Source organism: Oxyura jamaicensis, chromosome 10 (assembly GCF_011077185.1).
Source record: "Oxyura jamaicensis isolate SHBP4307 breed ruddy duck chromosome 10, BPBGC_Ojam_1.0, whole genome shotgun sequence".
NCBI classification, from domain to species: domain Eukaryota; kingdom Metazoa; phylum Chordata; class Aves; order Anseriformes; family Anatidae; genus Oxyura; species Oxyura jamaicensis.
In genome coordinates, this window is record NC_048902.1 from 5,324,452 (window position 1) to 5,351,776 (window position 27,325).

Here is a 27,325-nt window from a genome sequence, read left to right on the forward strand (position 1 = left end):
CCTATTTATAAATTATAGCCAAACAAAAAAGTCTGTCATCTAGTAAAATTATTGCTTGTTAAATTCATTTGGCATGCCAATCTAAACTGCACTGCAGTGCTCTGTGGACACTGAACTACATTTATGTATCAGATCTCCAAGAGAAGTCATTCATTTTTCAGCGGTTATCTTTGATTCTTCTTTAATCATTTAATTAGTGATCCTTTCCTTTAGTGTCAATAAAGGAGTTTTTTAGGAATTACATAGCGCTCTGATAAGGCAGGTTTTCACCACTGTTGTCTTCTGCTTCTATTTCCATAGCAATGGATGTAGCTTTATTTTTGATTAATATTTGAAAATGTAGATAAAAGACTGCTTCTGTGATTTGCTTGTGAAAAGTCACATGCTTTTGCTATTTATTTAGTTTTTGACATTTTAATGTGCAATTTCACAGTTACTTGTGGAATTAGCTTACAAGGCTTGCTTTAGGCCAGCTGAACATACACATGGATGGTGGGAATAATTTAGCTTTCTGTAACTTGATCAGCTGTTCTATTTCACTGAATTGTCTATAAAAATACAGAAATGGATACGTCAGTGTTCAAAGTGATATAAAATAATGAAGACTCTTTGTTTTTTACTGGTCTTCTGCATGGTAAAAAAGGAGCCTGTGATGAAGATTGGAAGTACCAATTTACGTAGGTTTCCTGTTCATTTTCAGATATTTCTTTGCAGAAACAAGAGGACCAAAGATTGAAAAGATGTTTCATTTGCTCTACATTTAGGATAAACAAATCATTCTTGCTTTGGTGACTAATAAAAACAAAGAAAAATCAATTATTTGTTCTTACTAGGCAGTAGATGAAATAATTGATGCAAATTTTGTTATCACTAATTCCCATGTAATAAATGTCAAAGCAGTTGCTGAAAATGTCTATCACACATTAATAAGCAGTTACATATTCTCTGTATTTTAGAAGCAGGCAGGTCTATGTCTCATCTTCTCTTGTGTTGCTATTTTCTAGTGTATTTTCAGCACTGAATTGAGTGGTCCAACTGAAAACCCAAATTTATATTTCATGTTCTATATCAATTTACTTGAAAACTCTATTTCCATATCCTTCTGTTCATCTAAAAATATTTCTATTATCAAAGTTGAATGAATCCGTGTTTTCATGATCATATCTCCCTTTTTTGCCATAAGAGATTTTGTCCATTTGCCTGATTTTATTTCTTCAGTATATTTAAATCAAATTTGCATACAGAATTATGCACACATACTTCTGACAGTAGAAATGCATATTGAGGTTGAAACGTAGAAACAGGAAAAATAAAGGTTGAAATGTAAAAGTGTAAAAGCAGGTTATTTAAAAAATGAAGTTGGCCAAGACATATGTCAGTGCTTTGTGGATTCTTAAGTTACCTAAATCATTACGGTTTTCTGATAGTTTTTTAGTGCCTGATCTTCCTCACAAGTGAAACAACCTGTTCCCTAGCAATGAAGTTGCTATATGTTCCTTGCAGTTGATCTGTCTTTCTTATCCAGAAGGAATCTCTTTTATAGGGCGTTCAGTCAGTCCTTCTTCGGACTGTAGTTTGAGATACTTGTGCCTTAGCCAGCCAAATATTTGGATTCTTATTGGGATATCTTCCCATCAACCATTTCATTTCAAATCTTATTTTTACCTTTTAAATGTTTAAATTAGGTAGATATGGGAACAACTACCTGCTAATTTTCAAGCATAGTGCTTAAAGGTGTCAGGATTATTTTTTTAAACTACTTTTGCATTGCTTATATGCGTTCAAAATTAATTTTGGTACCAGGTACCTACTTTCGTATATAATTGACATTTGAAACATGACTTACTGACTTAAGACTATTTGATTTCTGTTGGACTGTGGAAAGTTGTTTTCATACATCTGTGATTTTTCTACGTGACTTCAGAAAGCTGAAATAGAGCACTGTCAATTCTGATGCTTGAGGAAGGAAAATGTGATCCCAAACTCTGTGCTGGAGAGGAAAGGGGTCCATTATCTGAATGAAGGAAGGGACCTCCTGATACGCTAAGAGGCAGAATAAAAATATAAAAATAAAAATGGTTATTAAAAAATGAACAAGCAAACAAACAAAAACTCCTGAACTAGGAATCCTGATCAGATCTGACTGGAATTTTAGAGTGTTTTTTTTTTTCCTCAAGCAGAGACTTGATTTTGGCAGCTGGAATAATAATAAATAGATTATCTATGGAGTGAAGAGACGGTTTTTAGCGTAAATGGATAAGGACTGTAAGAGAAAAAACAAGTAAACATAAATGCACACACTTGGAGAGTTGCAGAGCCTAAAGGCATCCATCACCTTGTATGCCATTGTTGCCATTGATTGCTTGTGTAATGTTGAGATGAGATGGAGAATATCACTCTGCTTATCCCTTGATCACTCTCCACAATATAATTTTCAGCACATATATTCTTTAGGTTTGTTAGTCAGGATGTTTGTTAGGAGCCCTGCTATTAGACAAATGCTCATCTTTGAGACTGAAGTATTAGTTTAAAGGGTAACAAAACATTGTGTAAAAACCCTACATCTTAAGTTTCGAGAAGTTCTGATACACTGGGATAGGGTTGAATATTGACTAATGCCTATCCGTTTCTTTTGTCTGTTTCTTTATTCCTGTGGGCTTAGACAAGAGGAGATGTAGTCTTTGTGTTTGTATATTCACTTACTAGAAATCCCTTTTATTTTATTTAAGTTTTCTTTGGCAGTCTTGAGAACTGCTAACAAGATTCTGCAAGAACAACACAAAGTGGATCAGCATCTTCAGACACGTTTTCATGTGGAGGTCATGTACCTTTTGTCCTAGATGTCTAAGCACTCATACAAATGTTACATGAAGTATTGCAATTAGTGCTTAGAGGGGATTATTTGACAATGTTGTAACCTACACCTAGTGAAAACTAAAAATTGTGCTCTGAAAGCAACTTTTTCACGTTTGACTCCCTCCCTCCACCCGTCACTGGAAAACCATTGTAACTTTTAGAGCCATAAAGTGAACCCTATGAAGACATTGTAATGATGGATGACTACTGAAGTTAAATACTAAGAAATCTCTAAGAAAAACCTGTTCTCCAGTTCATGTGCGTAACAATCGTGTGCTTTCCTAGAAGTACTATTTTTTTCAAGTTAAAATTTGTGCAGCTCTTGCCACTTCTAATAGCTCTTCAGCATCATTTCTTTGAATTAGCAGCATGTTGTTTTTGTCTCTCTATTAGTAGTTTTTTGTTGGTGGTGGTTGTTTTTTTCCTCTTGGAAGATTCAAGGGATTTTAATAGGGCACTTCTCAGAAAGTAGATTTGTAAAAGATGCTAGATGTGTGTAACTTTAGATATGCACATGCCCCTACATGTGCCATGGTGACACTGTTACCTGATCAACCACGCTTGCACAATCCAACTTTGACGGTGCTATTGGTAATCAGTCTGTGGAAATCGGTAACAAAGTGTTTCTTTACTGTGCGTTAACACAATAGATAAATCGTGTTTTCCCTAAAATTTAAAAACTTTTAATAGTACTGTTGAGCTTAATTTTATTCTTAAGTTAAAGTTCTAAATCTTCTGTATGTAATTTCAGGATGTACCATTGGCTTGCTGTTTCCGTGCAAGGATCATAAATTGGGAGATTCTTCTAGACAGGGAATAACAAAAAGTAGTTTGTCAAATTGTGATCAGGTTTCCTCAACAGGTGATTGCGTTACATCTGAGGCTTTCCAGGATGTTGATTTGTTTTGCTTTTAGACAAACCCCTTTTCCCAGTCTTGCATTGCTCCTGTCTTCCTGTTTATTAGCAAGTTATAAAAATCACACTTAGATGCAACTGTGAGTTGCTAAAAAGAAGAGGTTTTGCATATGTGTGTACATGTGTATGAAGTGGGGAAGACGCAGATTTACTGGCATTTCCACTTCTGTCTCCTTCCTGGGAGATGTGTTCCTTGTGTGTCCCTAGTTCATGAACAGCTTTTCTAGGCTGCAAATCAGTGCTTCTTGGAGAACGGAGGAAGGGAGTCTGGTAAATGCAGTCATCAAAGTTTGCAATTAGTGTGTGTATAAAGTGGTTACGTTAATGTCCAAAATTGCTTTTTGCATGTAGATTAACATGAATATTTAGATCTTCAACTGTGTTGTCTCACCCTGTGCTGATTTTTTTTTTTTCCCTAAGCCTGGAAATTTCTCCTTCTCTATTAGATGGAAACAACTGAGAGAATAATCTGCCCCTGGTGCCATTGTCTTTGAATATTACAGAAGAGGAAGAATGACAGCAATGGAAGATGACCCAGTAAAACTGGGCTGGGAGAGAAAGAAAAAAATTAGATGAAAACAGAGGAAGTAAATCAAAGATGCCTTTATAAAGGGGAGGAGAAAAGGTGTCACAGTGAAGCATCTATTTAGAATGCTCATTCCGTGTCCCCTTTCACTGCTTACCACTTCACACAGCTCTTTCTTGCCTGAGTCTGCCTGTCTGGGTCTATGTCATACCTGTTCTACAGGGGCTGTTCGTGGGCCCAGCTGCCACCAGCTGTCACCCCGTCAGAATCTGGGCTCTGTTGAGCATCCATCTGCTAATTAGCTACCCCCAGTGGTAAAATTTTAAAAGACCCCAAACAGCTTTGCCTGGAGAGCAGACAAAGCCTGCTGGGGCATAACACTTGACTGTTCTAAACAAGCACATCTTAATTACCCTTAAGCAGGCCCTTCTGCTCCCATTGCGTCATGCTGCCATGGCAGCAGTTAATGCTCGCACAGTGCTATGCAATCGGGGACTGTCACAGCTCCAGAATCATTGCTGCTGCTTAAACGAAGAGTACGGTATGGGTGTTACATTTGCCTCTCTTCAGTCCATCAGTAATTCCCCTGTTCTCACAAGCTTTCTAAATATATCTGCTAATGATTCTTCCATCTCATTTGCTCCTTCTTTTAGAAATACAGGCTGCATCCCATCTGGTCCTGGAGTTTTGGCAGCCTCTGCACATTTTAATTCCTTCAACTCTTTCTTGGCATGAATCTTATTTCCTTCGGTATTTCTTCTTCCTCCTTGGGAAATTAATTTCTGCTTCTGACATCTGCCTCACTTCCTTTGTAAGCACGGAAGGAACTATATTGTTATTATTACTACTATTATTACTATTAGGATGTCTCTTACCTGTCTTTCAGTAAAGTTCTCAGTCCATTCATTAGAAGTTTGCAGCCTCCTTTAATGTTTGCTTTTTTTTTTGTAAATTAGAAGTGCCACAATATTTGCCTTTGCTTCTTAAGTAAGTTTCCTTTCAGTAATTTTTCTACATTTTAGATATATTAGTTCCTTTCCTGTTCTTAATTTTACTGCATGTAGCTTCTTACCATGCAGTCATAAGGAAAGAATTAACTACTCTTAAACCATAAGAGTCTATTATAACTGAGTGTTTTAGGCACAACTATGATTAAATGTGTTTCAGAAGATGAATAAGAAGTGCTTGTTTTAGCTGTATCAACACAAGAAAATTTGGGTTATTTCATAGACTAGATGCAGGTCTGTAAATGTTAAAAGGCTAAAAAATGAATACTGGAAAGCTGCTTAAGGGAAAAAGCAGTAGTCTTTTGGTTTATTTTGATCCCTTTTCAGGTGATAGGTTTGGCCATCAGCCTAGCATGTTCATTAATAGTGTTGTCATATTTGTTCTTGTAGAGCAGTGGAATTGAAAAGATCTATCTGTTGACATCTTTTTGTTTCCATTTGAGTTGAAGATGAATTGGGAGAATGCATTAGCTGGCGTTTTTAATGAAAATTCAGCCCATCGGAGTAGTTCAGTGGCTTTATTCTGTTTGCAGAGACCTGTAGTTCAGAGTACTGCAGCACAGTGACCACAGCATACATGTGTTTCTGACTACACTTCTACATGCAGAGGTAAATGTATCAGGAGGTTGCTACTTGCCCCCATCTCCGTCCCTCATCCCCCCCAACTTGTTTTGCCATATTATTTCCCAAAAAAGCTTTAATATCTACTACTGCAATTAAAGATACTCTATTTGCTTGTTTTGCATTTATTCTGTAATTTGTATAGTTGTATCAGCGTTATGTATCTAGGGTTTTGCTTTTTAATAAATGAGTGACAGCTATCGGGAATTGGTAGGAAAATGTTCATGCTTTCCCTTGTAGTCCTGCAAAAGCTGGAAATACAGGAAAGGTGTAATAGCCTCTCCTCCCCCTTCTGTTGTTCCCCCTACCCTGGTCAATTTTCACTTAGACATGGACAGAATGGAGGAGCAGAAACTTTCTCATGTGGAGAGGTGGAGAAATAAATATCTGTAAATGTGAGTATTTCTACGTATACATACACAGGCACTCCCACAGAGATACAGAAGCATGTCTACAGCACAGGATACTGTCGGGATGGTGAGGGAGGCGAGAGGAGGACTGAATTGTTGTTAATAGGGCTCAGTGAGCAACTGCAGGGCACCGCTGCCGGTAGCAAACAGTTGTCCTGTAATCACTGCTAGAGCTGCTGCTCTCCATTAGGGCCTGGAGAGCTGAGTGTGTTGCTTAGAGCTTACCTTGGCAAGGTGAGAAAAAACCCTGTGTTGAGCAGGGCCCGCCTAGGGTCTGGAGAATAGACGCGGTCCTTCCCAGAGAGAAGTGAGAACTGGTCCTGTACCCGCTGCGAGCCAGGCAAGAGAGGAAGCCTGGGAGGGAGAGCCAGCGATGCGGTGCTGCTCTGCAGGTCTTCTGTGTGCAAACACAGCTGACCAGCCCTTCCGTCCTGGGCAGCAGCGGTGAATTGAACTGTGCTCCGCAACTGGTGAATGGAAATAGCTTGGTCGTGTCGTGCCCCGTGTGTGTTCACCAAGGCTGTTCACAATAACGCTTCAGGTTTGTTTCTGCTCTGGCCAGGGAGAGGGTGGGCAATGGTTTGAATGAAATTTTTGGGCCGGTTTGAATTGACTGCTTGAGTAAGAATCACTGCAGCATTTTCTTCCACCAGTTTATGCAATAGGAATGTAAAAACTTAATTTCTGATACTAACCTAGGAACAGAAAACTAATTTGATGTTTGTTTCATCCATGCATATGAAGGCAAAACTAGAGACTGCATGTTGTTCATCCTCTGATTTGGATAAATGGAATAAAGCAATGTTTCTATGGTATCACTGGAGCTGTTTAGCTGGGCAGCATGGAAAGTATTTGTGAAACTGTGTGGAGGTACAACAAGGTTTCTTGTTTTCCATTTGAAGCAAAGCAGTTAGGATTAATTACTGTTAGAGATTGGTAATCAAAATCATTTCACAGTTATTCTTTCATTCTTGGGGCATTTAAATAAAGACTGATTTTTAAGGACTGTTTATCAGGATAGTTTTAGTACTGGAAAGCAGTAATAGAACAAGAAAATAGCAAGAAGTGGAAAAAAAAAAGCACATGAAAATATTAATGTGTTGAAATATATACATGAAAAAAGTACCTGTCTTTTTTCCGAATCATGTAGTATTTTAATATTAAAGTAGTGTTGGAAGCAAATACCTATTTGCATTTTAATTCAGAAGTTTTTACCTGGTGTTCTCTAGTGTGGTCTTTTTGGCATATGCTTAAACTAATAGTCAGATCTTGTAATGTTGAATAGTCACATGCACACGACAGATGACCAATATACTTCTGCAGATTCTGATTAAATATTTTATTGATCGATTAGACATTTTCAGGCATAAATAGACATTTCTCAGGGAAATACCTGGCGTAATTTTGAACACATTCTCCCAAAACTATATTCTTCCTTTCTTCCTTTCCTCCTTTCCTAGTCCCTCTTTTATTCCAACTCCAATATTCTTTCCCTGAAATTTTCATTAATTCCTTCTTTGGAAGTCGTCTTATTGGGAAGAGAATGAAGTCATGCATTTAAAATATGAAGCAGTTGAGCAACATCTATAGATAAAATCTCAAACAAATGCAGAATTCTTACTGAAGGCAATAGGTGCATTTTCCAATTAGAATCGGGTTGGATTGCTACTTGACAGGTTTTAGGGTGTGTTTAGTCTGTGGGATGGAATTAGATGCCTAGATCCTGGAGGCGTTATGCTCCTGTTCGAAGTCAGAAGTTGGTGGGTTGTCCCAGATGCCACCTTTTTGATTGCAGGTTCTTCCTTGGGTGCTCTAGCTGACTTCTGAGTCTCCTTAAAACACAGACGGCAGTAAAAAAAAAAAAGGATTCTGGGATTTGGGACAGATTTTGCCCCCTTCCTTGTGTACTGTAAAAGTTGTTTGGGCTTTTGGGGTAGAGCTACAACCAAAACTGATAACACGGCCTCAGTGCAGCATTAGCAAGTATGGCCTTACTGCACCAAAGTTAGTATAAAGCTGACAAACCCAGTGAGTTTATCAGTGGGCAGTGGTTTCTGTGGTGTTCAGTGTAGTGCCTTTGGGTTCTTGTTCTAAATTTGGGTGGAAAACGGTAGTGCTGTGCCACAGAACACCCCCCCCCATGCCCCCCCCCCCCCCCCCCAGAAAACAACAACAACAAAAAACACATAAAGGACTCAGAAAAATAGTTGGAAGAGAATAAGGCAATATGAATATTAAATCTGTTTTGATATCCTCACTTTTTCAAAGACATCAGTTTGCAAGGCTCTTGAGTTGGTTGAACCTTGGTCCATGTCCCTGTGAACAGTAGTTTCCTTCCAGAATAAACCACAGGTTTTGCCTCCAAGGTTACATCTTTTATAAAGGCAGAGAATCGCTGCACTGATGTGGTGGGGTCATCTACTGAATCCTTCTTACTATATAGACAAATGCGTGGGGAAACATCTGCACTTACAGAGGGCACCGAGACTGCGAGGCTTGTTTTGTGCCTGAATAATGGTAGAGTGAACTTTGCAGTCTAGCTTCTTGTCTTGAAAATAGGCTTCTCGGCTAGAAACTAGTGTCTGCGGTTATTTGTCTGTATGAGTTCTTATGGCAGTTCCTTGCATTGTAATAGTGAAGATGCTTAAGAGATATTTATTATCATTAAAAGCCTTTAAAAAGGAAAGTTTAGTTTAAGATTAAAATGTTGCTTTGTACATTAGAAAAAAACTCAAGTGCGTATCTATCAAGTTTTGGAGTGAGTCTTTTATGATAATGAAGAAAGGACAAGAACACGTCCTTGAAATTCTATTTAACGTTACTTTCTGTATATGTACTTCAGGTTTTTTCTTGCTCAGGCGTCTTACCCTCTTGAAATGAAAGAAATATAATTCAGAAGAAAAGTGAATATGTAAAATGCCTTGACAGTACTCAACGCCCCCAGTCCTGATACAAATTTAATCACATTTATTGCTGTGGAAACACTGTTTCTTTTATAGAACATTTGTTTTATTATAAATGTATTTAATATATACTTGCCAATTTTAACAAATTAGATTTTTTTTTTTTTTTTGATCATCTGAGATTTGTTTCAAATAGATCCCTGTGAAAACTTTGTAATCTGCATGGAGAGCTTACACCACAAAGGATTGGGTTTAAGCCATGAGAGGTTCCCAAAGGTTTTGCCACAGAACAGCACAATTCCCTGGAAGGAACAGATACGAGGTGTAAATGCAAACTGCTAAATTGTCTCAATTTCTTTTCTCTAATGCCTCAGAAAACATTCATTCTTTTTATCACTTGTGCGTGGATAGGAGGTGCTCCTACGCATATCAAGCTTTTTAACTTACTGCTAATCTGGAATACCTAGCTGTAGAGGTCAGATTTTGCTGTGATTTTGTTTGTTGATTATGAGGGGGAGAGAGCCAAGCTACTTAAGGTTACTCTGATAAATAATTTGCTGATTGTTATCTGGCATCCAGAGTCTTCCCTTCTCTAACGCTTCTAAGATGCATATTTTATTTATTTATTTTTTTTATTTTTTACAAAGTCTGAAATCCTTCTATAACTGCCTGTTCTTTTAGCCCTTGAACTTAACTTTCAGCTTATGTAACTTTGTTTGATGAAATCCCGTGAGGCTGCTTTGAAACATTACATGGCAGTACCAAACTGCTATCCATAAATACTGCATAGCTAATATTTGCTCACGAATGAGGTGTCTGATAAAAATCAAGAGTTGGCTTTTTGTCTTAAGCTGTCATTCCAAGCCAAAACAAAAAGGCCAGCAGTGGAAAAACAGGAAGTAGAAAGTTGGAATATATGTGTTAGGGAATGCAAGACTAAAATTTTCTTAATGTGCATTATACGATTTCCATTTATATTACTTTACTGGATTAGGAGTATTCTTGATGGCAAATCTAAGCAGGTAAGAAAAAGCAGAAGATGAATCTTGAGTGATTACACCTAATTGAATTGAGTTGTTTGTGGAAGTTTGAGAGGCACCTTGAACTATGACGCTCTGGTCCTGGGAAATACCTAGTGTATCGGTGAGCATTTGTTCATGTCTTGTTGTCCTGAAAGATTCCTAAGTCCTTCAGTTGACCAAAAGAGGAGTCAGGTGTTTGAAGAAGATATGTAATAGTCAAGTTTTACTACCATGTAATAGAACATAGACTGATACTAGAACAGAAGGATATTAAGTACTGTGTTCTTGACAAAGAAAAACAGAGCAAATATGCTCTGGGGTAGCCGAAGTACTTGTTCGGGCATTTCATGATTTAAGCCTCTCTGAAGTTAATAGGGAGACTCGTATCTAGAGCTGGCTTTAACCAGTGTCTGTGGCAGAAGGATGTTAGCCCTCATGACTGGAAAATCCTGGTGATGGGATGAACATGGATCACCTATTTCAAGGCACAAGAACTTTGACCAAACAAATGTTTCATTGTTGGAGTTTAAGGTCTATTAAAAGGCTTTGTGTACCAGTGCATGCACAAAGTGCAGCAGTGAGGACTTGGAGACATAGGGAACATTTCTGCCTTTTTGTTTCCCGCATATCAGGCTGATACAAAAATACCTAACACTTAAGAAGAAAGTTGAAAGAAGTCTCAGCTCCTCAGTTGGCTCACTCAACAAAATGTCTTGGAGTCTGGTACTTACCCAGAGGTTTGTATGAAAGCAAGAGGACCTTTAGTATGCAGCCTCACCTTTATTTCCTTACCTCCACCTTTCTGTTCATCTTTAAAATCGTCCTGCATCCTTCCCAATAATCCCCAGTTCTGTTTTCTCATGCCACCCAGTCTTGTTTACTATCTTCACTTGCTGCTGTGTTGAAACATGGTTCCGCCTCTCATTCATCCCTTAATCTCCTTTTGCCTTATGGCAGGAGCTTCTGTATAATTTATTTTTTTAAGAAATATTTACTGACTTTCTGAAATTTCTCTTCTTCTCAGCCTTACTTTTTTCCCCATGTTGGGATGCACCTTTGTCACAGGCGCTTTGGCAACATTCCCTTTTTTCCTTGAACGCTCCTACCCTATGTTGCACTGTTACTCTTGTGTCTTCATCCCAGCTTTTTCAAGCACTGTGTTTTTTGATTTAGGAGATGTCTTTGGGGCAGCAGTGCCCACTGGTCCCCATACTTCTTTTGAGCTCTGCTTGGTAAATTCCTCTGTCAGGAAGCTAAGAAAAAAGAATGCGCTTATTGTACGAGCGTTTTCATGTAATGTGCTTTGTCAGGCAATTTGATCAATTCTGGAAGATCATAATGTTGAGGGATTTGAATGGATATAATTTATTTAAGTACTTTGAATGGAAAGAGCTTTATCTTCACAAAAATTTGTACTGAAGGAAAATGACTGAATTAAAAAAGCAGTTTTATACAATTATCATTTTCTTACTTTTGGAAGCTGTTGTTGTAGGAAGTTCTTGAAGGTTTGCGTTGTGTGTAAGTGCTGATCAAAATTCTGACCTGCTGCCTCTCGTAGTGAACTCAAGCAATATCTACTGAGAAGGCTTACTTCTGATGAGGCTTAAAATTTCCCAGGTAAAACAATTTTCCTTGACCTCTTCGTTTTTTGTAGATTGGTCTGTAATTCTGAAGCCTGTAGAGAGATCTGAGGTTTTTGTGAAATTTGTTCTGTATGTTTTGCTTTTTGATGTATAGTGATATTGGGGATATTCTTATTGCAAAGTAATGTGTATTTTACTATTTCATCCCAGATCTGTCTAGTCTTTCCCTTACAGAAATGTATCTAAGGGGTAGGCAGTTAAGGAATAGCATCTCTAGCTAGCTGTTAGCTTCTGAGCTTAACAGGAGTAGGTTTCTGTCATTCCCCTGAAATACCACGTGGCACAGGTAAGAGTGTTCTGGAAATGAAAATGTTCTTGTATAGATTGCCTCAAAAGTGTGAAGGATATTTCAAAGAAAGCGGGTTTAAAAATAAAACAGTTCTAACTCAAAACACACAACAATGGTATAGAAAGATGATCAAAAATGAAAACATTAATAAGCAATAGCTATTAATATTATGGGGAAGACATGCAAAATATCTGTGCGTCTGACCTTTCCAACCTGCCTCTTTCTAATTACGCTGCTGTCAGGAGGGGCTGCTTGCGTAGCCTTCTGATGCCCGTCCTTGTCAGCAAGACAGTGTGAGCTTTTATTTCTTCAGGGTATTCTGCTACAGATGTTATGGAAGGTTAATTTACACAGTGCAGCATTTCTCTGGGACTTGCATTTGTTCTGGAGGTGAATTGTTGCAGCAATGTGACACTTGCAAAAGTAACGTACTGTATATATGGAGGAACCCATTAATGCAGTTGCTATGGAAGCAGAAATTCACTCATGTAGATTTTCTGTAAAATTACTAGAGTACTAACACATTCTTTTTAATCTATTAATTTCAGATTACAGATCTAGCTGGCTCTTTCATTTAAATATGTATTGTTTTCTTATGTACAAAGCTAATTTAGAAAAAAATCTTCTTTTCTAACCTAACCATGTTCTGACATTGTCATGGAAAATTTTTGAGAAAATAGTGTCCTATTAGGTAATTTTAATATATGATATTTTTTCTTCCTCAGCGAATATGTTGAAAGGAGCATTAAACTCAGATATGTCTGAAATAGTTTTAAGTTTTAATTCTGGATGATGTGGTCAAAATTCTATTCAAGAAGCAGTTATGTTTGAAGTGGCTTTGATCACAGTGGATATAAACACTGCTTTTTTCTGGCTGACTAGAGCTGCAGGAGTCAGTTTTGAAGGATTTCAAATTTACAGCTATTTTGAGTGGCATTAAAATAGGTTAGTGCTGTTCACTTTTCTTCTGCTTTCAAAATATTATGGATATAAAATGGATATTTTTTCTTTAGAGAAGCACTGGTGTATAGATGTAATTACATAACGTGTATGTTATAGTTTATTTTATATTTATATGATCTTATGTATTTGTATCTTTACTGGAAGCCCCTCAATTTAGGAGAATTTGTAGCAAGATAGAAATCTTAAAGAGAATTTGAAGGAACCAGTTTTATCATGTACATGTCAGTGGGGAGGGCATGTACATGTCAGTAGGGACGTGCTTGTCACTTGGTGAACAGACTGGCACAATCAAGCACCTTATGGGCTCAAGGTTTTTAGCAAACACAAAATCTGTCAGTTTTGGGAATCTTTGGAGCATAGGTCTTGAAAGCAAAAAGTAACGCTTTTAGTATGAATTCGCATCAAGCGGCATTACTGACGTTGCCCGATGTATGTTCATCCACCCCCATGGCCAGTGGATGTCCAGACAGTGTGGATAAGGCACCTGCTTGCAAAGTATCCTGTCACAGCGCTGCTGTAAAATCCTGTTACTACTTGCTTTGTGAGAAGTTTTTCAGCAGTTGCTACCATCAGCGCCTTGGCAAGGACTGGGCGCGTGGAAGCAAATTCCCCAAACCCGCACGTTATCTCCTGTTGCTGCTCACCGAGGTGGGGAAGGCGTGGGGACAAGAGAGGAGTAAACTGTTGTGGGGATACAAAAAAAGTTTTCAAAAAGGCCAAAATGTTTTCTAGATAAGAAAAATAAATTACTAAAGATATACATGCAAGTGTTTGTTGCGCTCCTGGAAATGATAGGGAGGTGAAAAAACCAGCAGAGCAACTGTCAAAATTATCCGTTTGAGCTAAGTTTCCATTTCCAAATACAACTGGAAGTTATCCAGTGCTTCCTTCTCAATACACAGCTCAAGTACGTGAGCTGGAAGATTCTAGGTAGTAGCTTTGGTTTTATGCGTTAGAGGAAAAATGTCATGGTTCCCAAGCTTCCTAGAATTACACTCTATTCCTTCTAGCACGCTTCAGAAAGGTGTGGACGTTAAAAATGCTATTTAGAATCAGAATAGCAAATAATAGCTTTGACAAATTTCTGTTTAATTAATGTTTGTGAGCTGATAGTACCAGAGCTTTATTACTAATTCAAGCCCACTGTTGAACTTATCTAAAAACCTTTATTTATTTATTTATTTATATTAAAATAAACTGTAAGTTGGTACTGCTGTAATTACAGCATCACAGAAATAACAAACACACATAGCGTTATATTAAGAATATTAGCACATTTTTGGAAGCCAGGGTTCTTCAAGAGTTTGGGAAGCAAATACCAAATCCCTGTGTTTATTGTTGTCATTTCCTACACAGTGACACAAGAGGAAACTAAGCTACACGTTCTGGTCCTTAAGCAGATTTTGTTCTTCACGATGCAAATCCTGCTGGAAATGCACAGTGCCCCTTTCTGCCGTGCACTGTGCTCTGCTCTTGTCAACGGCTTTCAGGTGATTATTCTGAAGATGAATGTACTGGCTCTGGGTCAGACCTGAATGCCACTCTAGCAGGAAGTAAAACTGAGTAGAAGAGAGGCATACTCTTTTTGGTAAAGACAGTAGCAGTTGTTATAACCTCAAATAGCCTACTTTTTGATGTAGTAGTATGCGTTACTTTCTTTCCACAAGAAATAATACTATAGAAAAAGATAGAAATGATACTGGAAGGCAACTAGTAATAAATTAATTAAACTAAAAGTCTATATGGAGGAAAAGAAATGGAACCTTAACATGGTCCATTAAAATACTGTATTCTGAATTTAATTTTCAAGTCTTCGTCTGAAGTATTTAGCTTTGAAATTACAAACAGTTGTATGTCATTTAATGTTTATAACATGGTTGCAGCTTTCTCTTAAAAAGTCAAATGGCCTCATTAAATCCAGTCAAACAAATTTTATCTGGAGGAAAGGAATTTGATTTAGTAATGACTGGAATTGAACGGTTATATATATTTCAGGATAAAGCAATATAATTTATGGTTCTTCACGTAAAAGCATTAAATCTTTACTGTGATGCTGTGCTGCAGAGCAGGCCGTATTTCTGCCTGTTATACGGACTGTTGCTTTAGAGCTATAGGGAATGTTTTTGTTCAAACCTTTATTTTAATTTGGGCAAAGGACATGGAATGCTCAATTAAACAGATCTGAAGTGCCAACACTTTTTCATTATCAGTCTCTTCTTGGCAAGTGTTGAGAAATAATTTTGAAAGTGGTATAATTGAATCATGAAACAAAAGAATCTATTATGAAGGAAATAATGGGAAGCTAAATTTTGCTTCTCCCTGTACACTTGCAAACCATTAGACGACAGCGTTAGTGTGATTGCCATTTCTGTGCAGTAAGTTTTCAACATGGTTTCATTTTAGAATGATGTCGCTTATGTATTTAATTACATAAATTGTAATTAAATCAAGCTTGAGTTTTATCTTCTGACATTCTTGTGTTGTATACTTCATAGCTGAATAAATTGTAAGGCCAGAAGGGATCAGTAAAATCATATGATATGACCTTTTAAAATAACAGCCCAAAGAACCTTGATCATGAACAGCAAGACTACTTTCAAAGTCATGGCAGGCAGTTGAAAATATTTCCAGAAATGCCATCTGGTGTTGCCTTTGTGATGGACATTCCACCATGCTGATACAGCATATAGTATCCTGATAGTTAAGGAGTTTATTAAAAATCAAGACTTCGATCTGAATTTGCCTAATTCTGGCTTCCTACCATCATTAACTGACAATGCTTCTTTCTATTTAGTTTGAGATGCACTGTGATTTTGCTCACGGCAGGACCAATAACCTTTTACAGACAGATTTTCTTGGAAAATAAACTCTAATAGTTACCTTTTATAATGGAACTAGAGAAGGCAGGATTAAAGGTTTTTTATATGCTTCTCAGAATCTGAAGGTATTGGGAGTCCCTGCTAGTTTGCTTGCCTCATTGATTGTCCAAGGTGGAGCATGCCACTCCCTTCCTCTGCCACATCCCCAGTATGAGTCCTTCTGTGCTCTGCGCCCCGGCTTCTGCTGCTTGCTTCCTGAGCTGTGCTCCACACCAAGACCCTCCTGCCCATGTCTTGCAGCCTCAGGAATCCTCCCTGCCCTGAGTAAGCCCAGTTGCTCCTTTGGAGGAAGCTCATCTGTCCCTCCTTCCAGACTCCACGTAGATGCAGCTTCTTAATGCACATAGGTGCTTCTTCGTGTCCGTTGCACCGTGGGGAACAGAAGAGGCACTGCCCATCACAATCTTTTTCAGTCTTTGGATTCTGTGAACCAAGAGATTGTTTTAAATACAATTTTTATCTTAAAGATCTAATTGTAATAATATAATAACAAAATTCAACTACTAGTACTTGATTTAATGCAAAGTAATCCTGTACTAAAACTCCACGTTGGTCGGTTTTTGAGATTTTGCAAAGCCTGCAGAGGGACAATAGGCAGAGAGTACATAAAATATTACCTGTTACTCAGTGTAACACACCTTAAAAATACATGATACTTATTGTTAGGGGAATGATAATTTAGGGAAATAGGCAAGAACAAATGTTAGTCTGAAATGTTAGTCTGCAGTGCTTCAGCTACTGAAAGATTTCCCATGAACATGCTATATTAGACATACGTTATTTATCCCTCAGTGAAATATGATGAGCTGCTTGTCTGCATTGCAAAGAGAATGCATGTGTGGCTATTGTGGGAAGCCAGAAATCTTCCTACTAAGTTCAGCACCTGGCTGATCCAACAGGTAGCTTGTGTCTATCCCCCCCTCAGATAATTTTGCAGTACCTTAGTAATGGCAGTTACTGGTATCGTGGCTCTGTAATGCTTGGTGCTCGTCGGTTTTCATCTTAACTTCCAGTTGTATCTCGTGGCTCTATCAGGATGGAAACTATAAATTCTGTAGAATAAGAAAAATTTAACGTTACTTCATGTAGCCCATATATGTCAAAGCTTTGTGAGCAAAATACCCTGCTGCAAGTTGTTAATCTCCATACACAGTGTTTTACAGAGACAAGCACTTTTGCCTCTGGCTATTCTAGCCGCTTCACAAATCATGTTAAAATGTGTATTAGAAATACATATATTTTTAAACCACATTAATGGTAAACATATTTACTGGAGTTGAAAAAGTCTATTGTATCTAATGTAAAAATACAGTGTTCCAAAAACTTGCTTTCTACAAAATATTTCAAATTACGTACAAAAATGTTCATTCAAGAAAGACTTTATTAATTTTCAGAAAAATTCAGGACAGGAATTAACAGGACAAAGTTCATAGGCACAGTATTCCAGGTATGGAGGATAGGCAGGTTTGCAAAAGCAAGCTTCATATGCCAATTCTTTTTTTTTTTTTTTTTTTTTTTTTTTTCCTCAAGTTAGACTACACAGTAGTGTCGAGTAATGTTTCATCATCAAATTCACATTTTCTAAGCATGTTTTGACTATCAAGCCACTGAAAACCATGACTGGAAGAAGTGGTTGAGATGCCAGCAATTAAAACAAAATCCTGTTCTGCTTCTCTGAAATGAAAGTGAGAATGAAATAAAAGCTCGTTTTGCAAATAAGGTCTTATCTGACACGACATTTATGTTTGGAGGACTTCAATTACATTGCAGAGACAGGCTTCTTTGTGTTATTAAGTCATTCTTCAAGCCATATGTAATGTATGCTGTTCCTTTTTACTGTGCTCCCATGATTAACAAAAATATTTATCCATATATTAGTTCTTTAGCTTTACACGTTTACCTTTTTTTTTTTTTTGCATATAGTGCCCATAATGGTATGTGTAGCCCCAAAAAAGAAGTGAAGGTGGAATTACCAGGTTCTGAAAATGGAGGAATGTTACCTATCTGGTATATTTGCTTTTGGCTAAAGCTCCTGGTGAGTCAGCTTTCACAGAGTTACAATTGATGTGAGGCTGTGTCATATTTTGACAGTTCAGAGTGAAAGTGCAAAGTACTCCTGCAAAAATGGCTCATTCTGGAATGGCTTATTCACCCCAAAACTTTCTTCATCCACTGTAAGGAAAATGTTGCATATGTGCTTCAGTCTACAAAACAAATGGATATTTGCCCATAAAAAAGCAGTGCAGTAAGATTCAACAGATGGTTAAAGAAACTTGAAGCTCACCAAGGTCAAGTTCACCAGGATGGACCTGCAGAAAACTGAAGGAGCTCTTGACGTATGTATTCTGGTACATAAGTTCTTGCTTCACACATTTTGTGAACAGTTAATATGAGCTTCATGACAGTATGATGAAGTTACACAGTCTGAAAGTTCTCACTTCACATCTATGGAAAAGGCATTCAGTTGAAGTATCTTGCCTGAGGCCAACCAGCTCAATGGCAGAGGCAGAGTTAAGAGAGAGGATTACTACCCTGTGAAATCTGGTGTCACTTCCTTCCAATGTTATTTTGTACAGGACTGCTGCTTTATCAAAAATATATGTAGCAGATATTCTGTGAATGACTTATTGCTACTGGGGGAAATGTGCTGCCGAGTATGACTTAAACGGTGAATTATGATAAATGTTGGATGATGGAGAGGAGTTTTAAAGTCCTCTGTTCATGATCACCTTTGCCTGTGTTTTTGTTCAATTAGTTCATTATTTTTGTACTTGGATTAAGGGATGTAAAATAATGTAGTATGGAAATACATATCACTTAAATATCGTGCATATGATACAGTGAGGCAGTCAAAATGTGGACTTTGTGATAGATGAGAAACCTGTTTGGTTGCAGTTGCCCTGAGCTCAAAGGGATACGTGAGGAAAGGGCTGAAAGCAGGCAGACATGTAAAAACATTCTACGCCGACTCTCACCAGTCAGGAAGTGGTTGTGAGTAGTTTTCTCCAACTACCAAGTTCGGTACTTGCCTTTCAGTAATACACATAAAATGCTAGGTGTTATTAGGAAAGAAATTCAGAACAAGCCATAGTATCTTGTTATATATGTCACAGCTTAAATCCATATATTGAGTGCCGAGCGCAGTTCCAATTACCTCATTGAAAAGGCATAAGAGAAAGGTGACAGGAATAGTGATAGGTATGATGACTCTTTGTCTTGAATAAGACAGATCCAATTTTACAGAGGACATTACTGGCCTTGAAAAGGTCAATAGGGAATAATTGTTCATAACTTTTCTTGGCACAAAGTGGCACCAAATGAAATGGCACATTTAGAACAAAGGAAGTATATTTTGAGACAGCACATAATTAAGTCATGGAACCTCTTGTAAGGAAGCTTATTTAACCATTTTTGTATCTAAACATCATGCCTACAGTTTTAAAGCATCACTTCGTGCATTGGTTATCAGGAAAACATTACTCTTTACCTGCATGGGAATTAGCTCATATCTCAGCCAAATGCAGACACCAGTGTAGGTGGAGGTTGCATACAACTCCAGGCTGTCAGGCAACGTATTTTTTTTAAATGTTCTTTCTGTCATATTCATACATGCATTTCATAGAGTAAGTAAATGGAAATAATGCACATCTTATGCATCCATGGAGGTTTTTAGTGTTACGTTATGAAGTTCACTTCCATTGTTGAAATGCATGAATCATTTCTGAAACAGTCAAGACATCAGGAATATAATTGTTTGCATTTTTATCTATAAAATGTTAATGCAGTGCAAATTCGTAAGTTGCACTTTAGATCTTTTTGTGGGGCATTTGTCCATTTTATCAAATTGTCTAACTTTTAAAGAATTGGTGCTGGATTTTTTTCTGTATATTACTACTTGGATAACAGAATCAGCACCACGTATTTCAAGACAGCGGCTGATTTTTCATTATTCACATTTTTTTCAATCAACTTTTGGAATGCTTCACTAGTTAATAAAGCCTCTGGAGATATGTTCTGAATCAGAGTTGTATCATCTTTAATAAAGTTGTATCATGATTAAATAAACTTGCAGCATGTAAGACATTTCTTCAAATGTCATATATATACTTTTCCATCTCATTGGCTGACATACATTATTCTTGCTAATTATGCTGACATATGTTGTTCTCGCTAATTATGCAAAGAATAAGAATTTAAAGCAACATGCTACTTGTAACGTGTTTAGAATATCGTTGAAAGAGAATGCCCTGAGTATTGAATACTGTTCTAAAGCATAACATAATCTTCAGCACTTGTTTTTTTTTGCATTATGATTGACAACCATTTTGAAGCCAATTTAAGCTATGTGTTAGTGTCACAGTTGTGTTAGTCTGGGGCAAATATAACTGTCTTTCAGATTAATTTTTCATGTTTTGTTGTTCAAACTAACAAATGTAAATAGGTGTCACGAACTCTGTCAGTCCTCCTGTTCCCAGCGAGGCAGTCTGGGAGGACGCTGATACTGATCCTAGTCAGTAATGTAAAATAGAAGGCAGAATGCAGGTAGTGATAGGAGAAGTGTTCTAATGGCATGTGTAGTTTGTAAACTAATTATATAAATAAATACAATTCCATTGTTAAATTAGCATGCATTCTTAGACTTGTGTTCTATTAAGGACGTTAGGAGCATTACAGAAAATTCTGCTGCAATGTGACTGGAAAGGGATGTTGGCAAAAGTTGTTCCCTAATTTTTAGTATAATCCAGTGAATAAGTTTTCAAAATTGTACTTTATATAATTTTTAGTCAGTTACCAAAAATAGTGTTTAGAAACATGAGAAAGGAATGAGTGATCAGAACAGGAAAAATAAGTGATAATGGTGCTATATTTATGAACCTTTTCAGTACACCTGGGCTCTCTTAGTCTTATTTATTTGTAGTTGGTGATTTTACAGATTTTACTAACAATAGGACTTCAAATAACTTCCTTTATAGTGGAAAGATAATATGACCTGTGAATGTTAGGGGTTAGATATGTTTTATTATTTCAATAGGGAAGTTACTGTGGTCTTAACACATTATAGGCTATCCTTTGAAAAGGCACAGTGGGAACTGAATTTTCGTTCTGTACTGACGTGTACAGTGGAGTATTTAATTAAATGTGCATGTTAGAACTGCAGTGCTTAAAAGCTCATTCTTGATACACTGGGCATATTTGTATTTTAAGCAGTTCCCAGAAACATATAATACAATTAAAACCAAATTCTGGAATAATTAAGTGGGATAATTCCATGCCAAATTTTAAACTGCTTTCTTTAGCTAATGCCTGTCTTAGAGTATCCCTTACAGTGTTTAGCAAAATACTTTTCATCAGGTTGGTAATGCAGAAACAATAAAGGCTTATCAGAGTACCTGTGGTAATTAAACCCTTTACTTCTTCTGATTGGGCTCATCCTATCTAGTAATCCTAGTTGTTTACTGAGAAGGTAGTGTTAAAAGTGAATTTACAGAGAGATGCATGTATTTATTATAGTTTAATTGATATGTTCTCCAGGTTCACACATAAGTTTGGCAAGTTGTTTTTTTTTTAAAAAAAAAGGGGGGGGGGGGGGGAGAAGAAGGCAGACTGACTTGGTCTTTACCCAGGCTGCTGAAGAAAGGTGGAAGGGACAGTGCTGTCTGTATACAGCGTTCAAGGTGACATTTTTATAGCTTTAATTTGTGAAGACAGATTTGTATTTTCAGGATTTGAAAAAGTACTAAAATCCATTTTCTTTTCTTCCCACTCATGAGGTATACTCTATGCTAGCAGTGTATTTATATGGTGTTGCAGGTATGTTAGAACTCCCTGTGTCTTGTGTTTTTTTTTTTTCTTTTTGATTTATTGAAACATTATAAACATCAATCAAATGCATTTTGTGTAATCTTGTTATATATTTCTTAGATAAGAAGGAAAGTTTAATGAATCTGGAAAGAGTTCTGTTACAAAATTCTCTCTCTGGTTTTTGTTTATCCACCAAGTTGCTACATGGGTAATACTGAAGCTCACGTGAACATTGTTATAGCAATTCCCGTACCAGTGAAGTCCCAAATTAAACAGTAGCCTGTTAGGATAGCATGATTAGGTCTATTCTGTAGCAGTTCAGTCACTCCTCCCACAGTTCTTCTGAATAATGCTTGATAAGGTATTTAATCCGATATTTTCCATTAAACATTGAACTGTATTTTTTTCATTTTTGCAGCAGTGGAGGATAATAGCTAATATATATACATCAGCAGAAACTGAGTAAATTTAATCTAATAAAGTTCAAATTAATCCCAGCTATTTCACATTTTGGTTTAACTTTGGAAAATTTAAATGTGGAAAGTAGACATATGAATTTTAATTTAATAAAAAATGCATATCTAACGTCATCTCAAGTGTTTCGTAACATAGCGTTGACTTTCCGTCGTAATTCAGGACAACTGTTCCTTCAAGTCGTTGCAGGTATTTTTGTCTTTACGGCTGTACTTGTGCTAATATCAGAAAAGAAGGATTTGTGATAAAAATATCAAGTACACTGTACTTTTTGATGCCTGTTAAGGTGGTAATTGATATTTTTATGCCTCCTTTTCTCTCTTGCGGCTTCCAGCGCGGCTGTGAACTTCACCTCAAAAGCTGTGATAACAGCATGTCAGGTCAGGAGTGTCCTCTTCTGTCAGGCCATAGCTTTGCTGCTGTTTGAGAACCTTTGAGAAAGAATATCGGAAATACTTAAATAGCTTTTAATAGGCTCTTTGTCCTCTAGAGCAGGCAAGATAGTTGCAAAAGCCATGCACAGGATGTCCAAGTTTTCCCGTCTAACTCTATGGCCAGCCCAGCTTTGGTAATGCCTTGTCCAGGATATTGAGAAGCAAGGCATGAAACTGCAAATCAGGGAAGACTGGTGCGAGAGAGGGCTCCCGTGTTTGGTATGGGACCAGGTCATCAATGGCTGTCATGGTCTAACACAACTTCTGTACGCAATGGGAGACTTGCAGTGAAGAGCAGAAAGGAGAAGAGCTTGTTGCATGGTTTTGGCTGAGTTCTGGATCCTCTTCTCATCTTTGCATGCAGCAAGAGGCTGACGTCACGCTGGAAATGCCAGTAGAGCTTTCATTGTTAATGAATGCTGATACAGAGAAAATACTCTAGGAAAACCTGATGCAGGTTATAAACCTTGTTCTATCAGATGTGATGCTTGGAAGAATACACAGCTGGCAATAAAAAGTGGTAACATGACTTCTGTCCTTTAAATAATAACATAGAGATTAGAGTATTTGGGGGGGGCGGGGGAAGTCTACAGTCCTGATGACTATCTGGAATTTATCTGTGTAGCAAAAGGACTGGATTTCATCAGCCTTAGCCTCACACCATGTATTTTTCATTTTCCTGTGATCCTACCCAAGTCAATCAATGTAAAGTTACAGGATGTTCACCTTTTGTTACTTTGCTGGTTGATGAAATGCAAAAGCTTTATCTGAACTGCACGTCTTAGAGCAAAGGTATCTGAAGTTTTCTTTTCTTACTTTCTCTCATTATTTTATTTTATTTTTTTTTTAATTATAGAAGTGTCCATTTTCACACCTGGCCACTATTTCCTGAAAGGCAATCAGGACTTGTTCAAAGATGTCAATTTTCAGGAACTTGTGTAGAGTTTATAAGAGGGAATATGATGTAATCAATAATGTGGATTTTTTTTTTCCCAGGAGAATTTGTAGTATGAGGCTAGCATCTGAAATACTGGCAACATTAAAATATATATATATATAAAAGATATATATATCCTGTTTTTATTAAAAGTTCTGTGAACTGTTCAAAGCAATTTGCAGTTAAGAGCCTAGAACGAGTACCCTGTGTATTTAAATCAATAAGCTGAATATTCAGAAAACAGATTTTAGGGGAATACTTCTAGGAGACACAAATATGTATTTATTTTGAAAGCACATGAATAGCAGTTAAAAGTTTATCACAGGGATCTAGAAGTTTGCCATTAATAGTTTGCTGTTATTACCTCTTTTCTTCTATTTTACTACCAAAAAACAAAGATTAGTAGCACAGGTGAAACTAAGCCTATATATTATTTTATTTTGCCAAAATATTCTTGGTGTCTAATAGCCTTGCAATAGCAGTTGATCAGTATTATCAGAAACTAAAGCCTTTGAGTTAAGCCCAGATTTACGGTACTCTAAATCATAGCTGTATTCTTTCAATCTGAAAGATGATTAAATATTAGAAATGCTTATATTAAGGGAACTTACTAAGTTATTTGCTGTTCACGTATGTGTCATAGCAGGGCATGTAGTAATAACAAGTACTTATTCATTATTAAGAGCTATTTTCTGTGTCCTAGATTAGCTTTACCTGTTGCTCGGATATAACTGATCAAGTATCTAATTGAAGGTTCTAGCCTAGTTTTGTATTTACTTCCTGTGGTCACCATTGTGCGACCAACCATAAGAAAAAAAAACATCAGAATGGGAATCAAAAATCAAGATACTTTTAAAGGATAGTCTAGATAAAATGGTACTTTATCCTTGAGATATGCTGTATAGCAGTACAAATTAACCTGAACAGAGAAATCAATATGACTGCATATGGTACAGAAAACAGAGAATCCACGGAATTGTACAGCAGCAGACAAAGGAGAGAAGTCAGTTTTAAACTAGTTTATAAATTACTATGTTGAGAATACCACCTTTTACTAAAATTGAGATGTACAAAGCACTCTATTAATGATGTATTCTTTTTGTTTAATTTTGAAAAATGAGCACTGGTAGAACTCTTGTATTTGGGCTAAAGAGAAAGAACATACTTCTTGCAGTGAATATCATTTAGAAAGCTGGATTTCTGTTAGGATAACAGCCCCTAAAACAGGAGAACTGAGATGAGCGAAGAATTGTGTTTGGTGTGTTTGTAAGCTTTGTAAGTTTTTAAAACTGTCACTCTATCATGGATAATATTTTCTTGCCTGAAGTAGCAAAAGTGAATAAAACTCTTGGGTTACAATGATTAAAAATACAAAAATTATAAAATAAGATGATATACAAATTCTGAGTCTTCAAGGTATTTGCTACTGCAAATTTTATGCTAATGTGGGATGAATGTTTCTCTGTGTATGTCACAGTGTATATACAGAGACGGATGTTATCTAGTTGCCCATTATTATAGGGTAGCAATATGTATTATATCCTAGAAGCTTTATCTTTGACATTGATTTGACACAGATTCTTTTTCATACACAGTATAAGAGCACTCAATTGTAAAAATAAGATACTTGAAAAATAAGTACTTCAGGTAAATCTTGTTTTCATTCAAAATATGCAATGAAGATATAACTTCATCAACCCTTAAGTGCAGTAATTGTGAATTATCCTGTTAAGTAGGGCTTAGGTTGCTGAAGGGGGAAATGATTTGAGTTATTGTTCTTCACTTGAAAAACACTGAAAAAAAATCCAACCATTTTGGGCCAAAGATTGCAAAAAGTATTAGTAGCATATGCATTTGTTGGAAACTAACATATTGTGAGAACAGTGATCAGAAAGCTTGTAAAACTACGGATATCTGCACGGGGGACGGGGGGACGGGGGGGGGGTGAGGGGGAATAACTCCTAACGGCTATATTTTTACTAATTTCAGATAACTCAATAGGAGTCTAAGTGTTACATGGCAATGTGAGCACTGAATATTTAAGAAGGCCCCGTACTGAGTACATTTGTTCTTGTCCTCTTCCTGCTTGTGCCTTTCAATTTCCCTACATATTGAGTTCCCCACACACTGAGCTTTATGTCTGCTCATACTGGGCTAGCATTTTTTATGTTTAAAGCAATAAAATGATAGTTAAGCTGGTGCAATCAAGTTAATGATTGTTTTCACATATTTTGAAAAGAGGGGGAAGGAGTCATTAACACGATGGGTAGTTGATATGGTAGATGTTGTTTAAATTGTAGTTGTTTAAAAAACAAGTACTTACATATTGAGAATCTTACTCACTTTTGTTTTCCAGTTTGCACAAACTCATGATTTATGATATTCACAGATCCTTTTCCTCTTCAAGACATTCATTTTCTCATCAAAAAGGAATTAAATTGTTTTAAGACTACTTTTGATTATAAAAATAATTTTTGCAAATCATGCTAATTAATAAAAATAAATTTTCATGCTATGTGACAAATGTGGGAGATAAATGGATTATTTTGAAGTGGCTGAAGGGAAATAAGTGATAATCAAATCTACTTTTGCTATTGGTGCTTCTTATAGTATGAGAATCAAGATGTTTTAAGATTAAATAATATTCTACTTTTTTCTTCAGTTTATATAAAATCCATGTAATCATCCATGTAATTGTATGCCAGGATGGAAGTTCTTGAACATATAAATAATTATTTTTTTCTGTGTCCCTCCTGCAGTGAATAATCAATAGGCTTTTTTTGTTGTTGTTTTCATTTTGTTTTATTTTTTTCCAGATAACCTTTTTCATGCTGCTGTCTGCAGTGTGTGTAATGCTGAACTTGGCTGGTTCCATTCTCTCGTGTCAGAATGCTCAGCTGGTAAAGTCCCTGGAAGGATGTCAGCTGGTGAGTAATAAAAAACAAGTCTCTACTAAAAAAGGGCAATAGATTTTTTCATTTGTTTGCATTTTATACACATATTGCTTCAATTTCCAAACAGTATGTGTTTCATAGAGCCATCTATAGCCCTTACGTGATGAATCGTGTTGGGAAAAGTTTGAGAATTAAAGTGCTAGCATTTTTACAGTGTTGTGTCACCTCAAAGTCTTGCTTCTTGGTATTATGTTGGAAACAGAATAGGGGCAAGGCAGACCACATCAAAGTAGTGCAGTGATTACCATTTGATGTTAGCAGTGTCAGGATTTCATCCAGTGTTTACTTCCACAGCCAATGTATTTCATAGACGTGCTGATAGTAATGTTTTATTATGCGTACGTTAATTTTTTTGGCCAACCTAAAGCAATTATTTTATAATTTCTAAAGCAAATGTATGTTAAATAAAATACAGAATGAAAACAAAAATTTACAATGACATGGCATGCTTGGAATTGTTAAAAAGGTATGGCATACCTAAGTTCTTTATGTTTTTATCTTGGGAGGAGCGTACGTATATGTTGAACTCTAAAATAGTTTCTGATTTCAACTAACAATGAAGTCTATAGAACTAAACTCCTGCTGGAAATCTCTAATTTAAAGTAAATAGTAAAACAATGATTACTTTCTTTGTCATAAATTGGGGAGACAAATGATATTAAGTTGTAAGAACAACAAATGGGCTCAAG

At 36.7% G+C, this 27,325-nt stretch overlaps 1 protein-coding gene across 8 annotated transcripts in view; it reads left to right on the top strand.

Annotated features, from left to right (window-relative positions):
• The window catches only part of FAM189A1 (family with sequence similarity 189 member A1), a 138,313-nt gene that overhangs the window by 52,250 nt on the left and 58,738 nt on the right, over positions 1–27,325 (top strand). For 7 of the 8 annotated variants that reach the window (XM_035335508.1, XM_035335509.1, XM_035335510.1 and 4 more), the window contains exon 3: positions 26,499–26,609. The exons of the other annotated variant lie outside the window; for it this stretch is intronic. In XM_035335508.1, the coding sequence (XP_035191399.1) occupies positions 26,499–26,609 (111 nt within the window). The remainder of the gene's footprint in view (positions 1–26,498; positions 26,610–27,325) is intronic. 8 annotated transcript variants of the gene reach the window in all.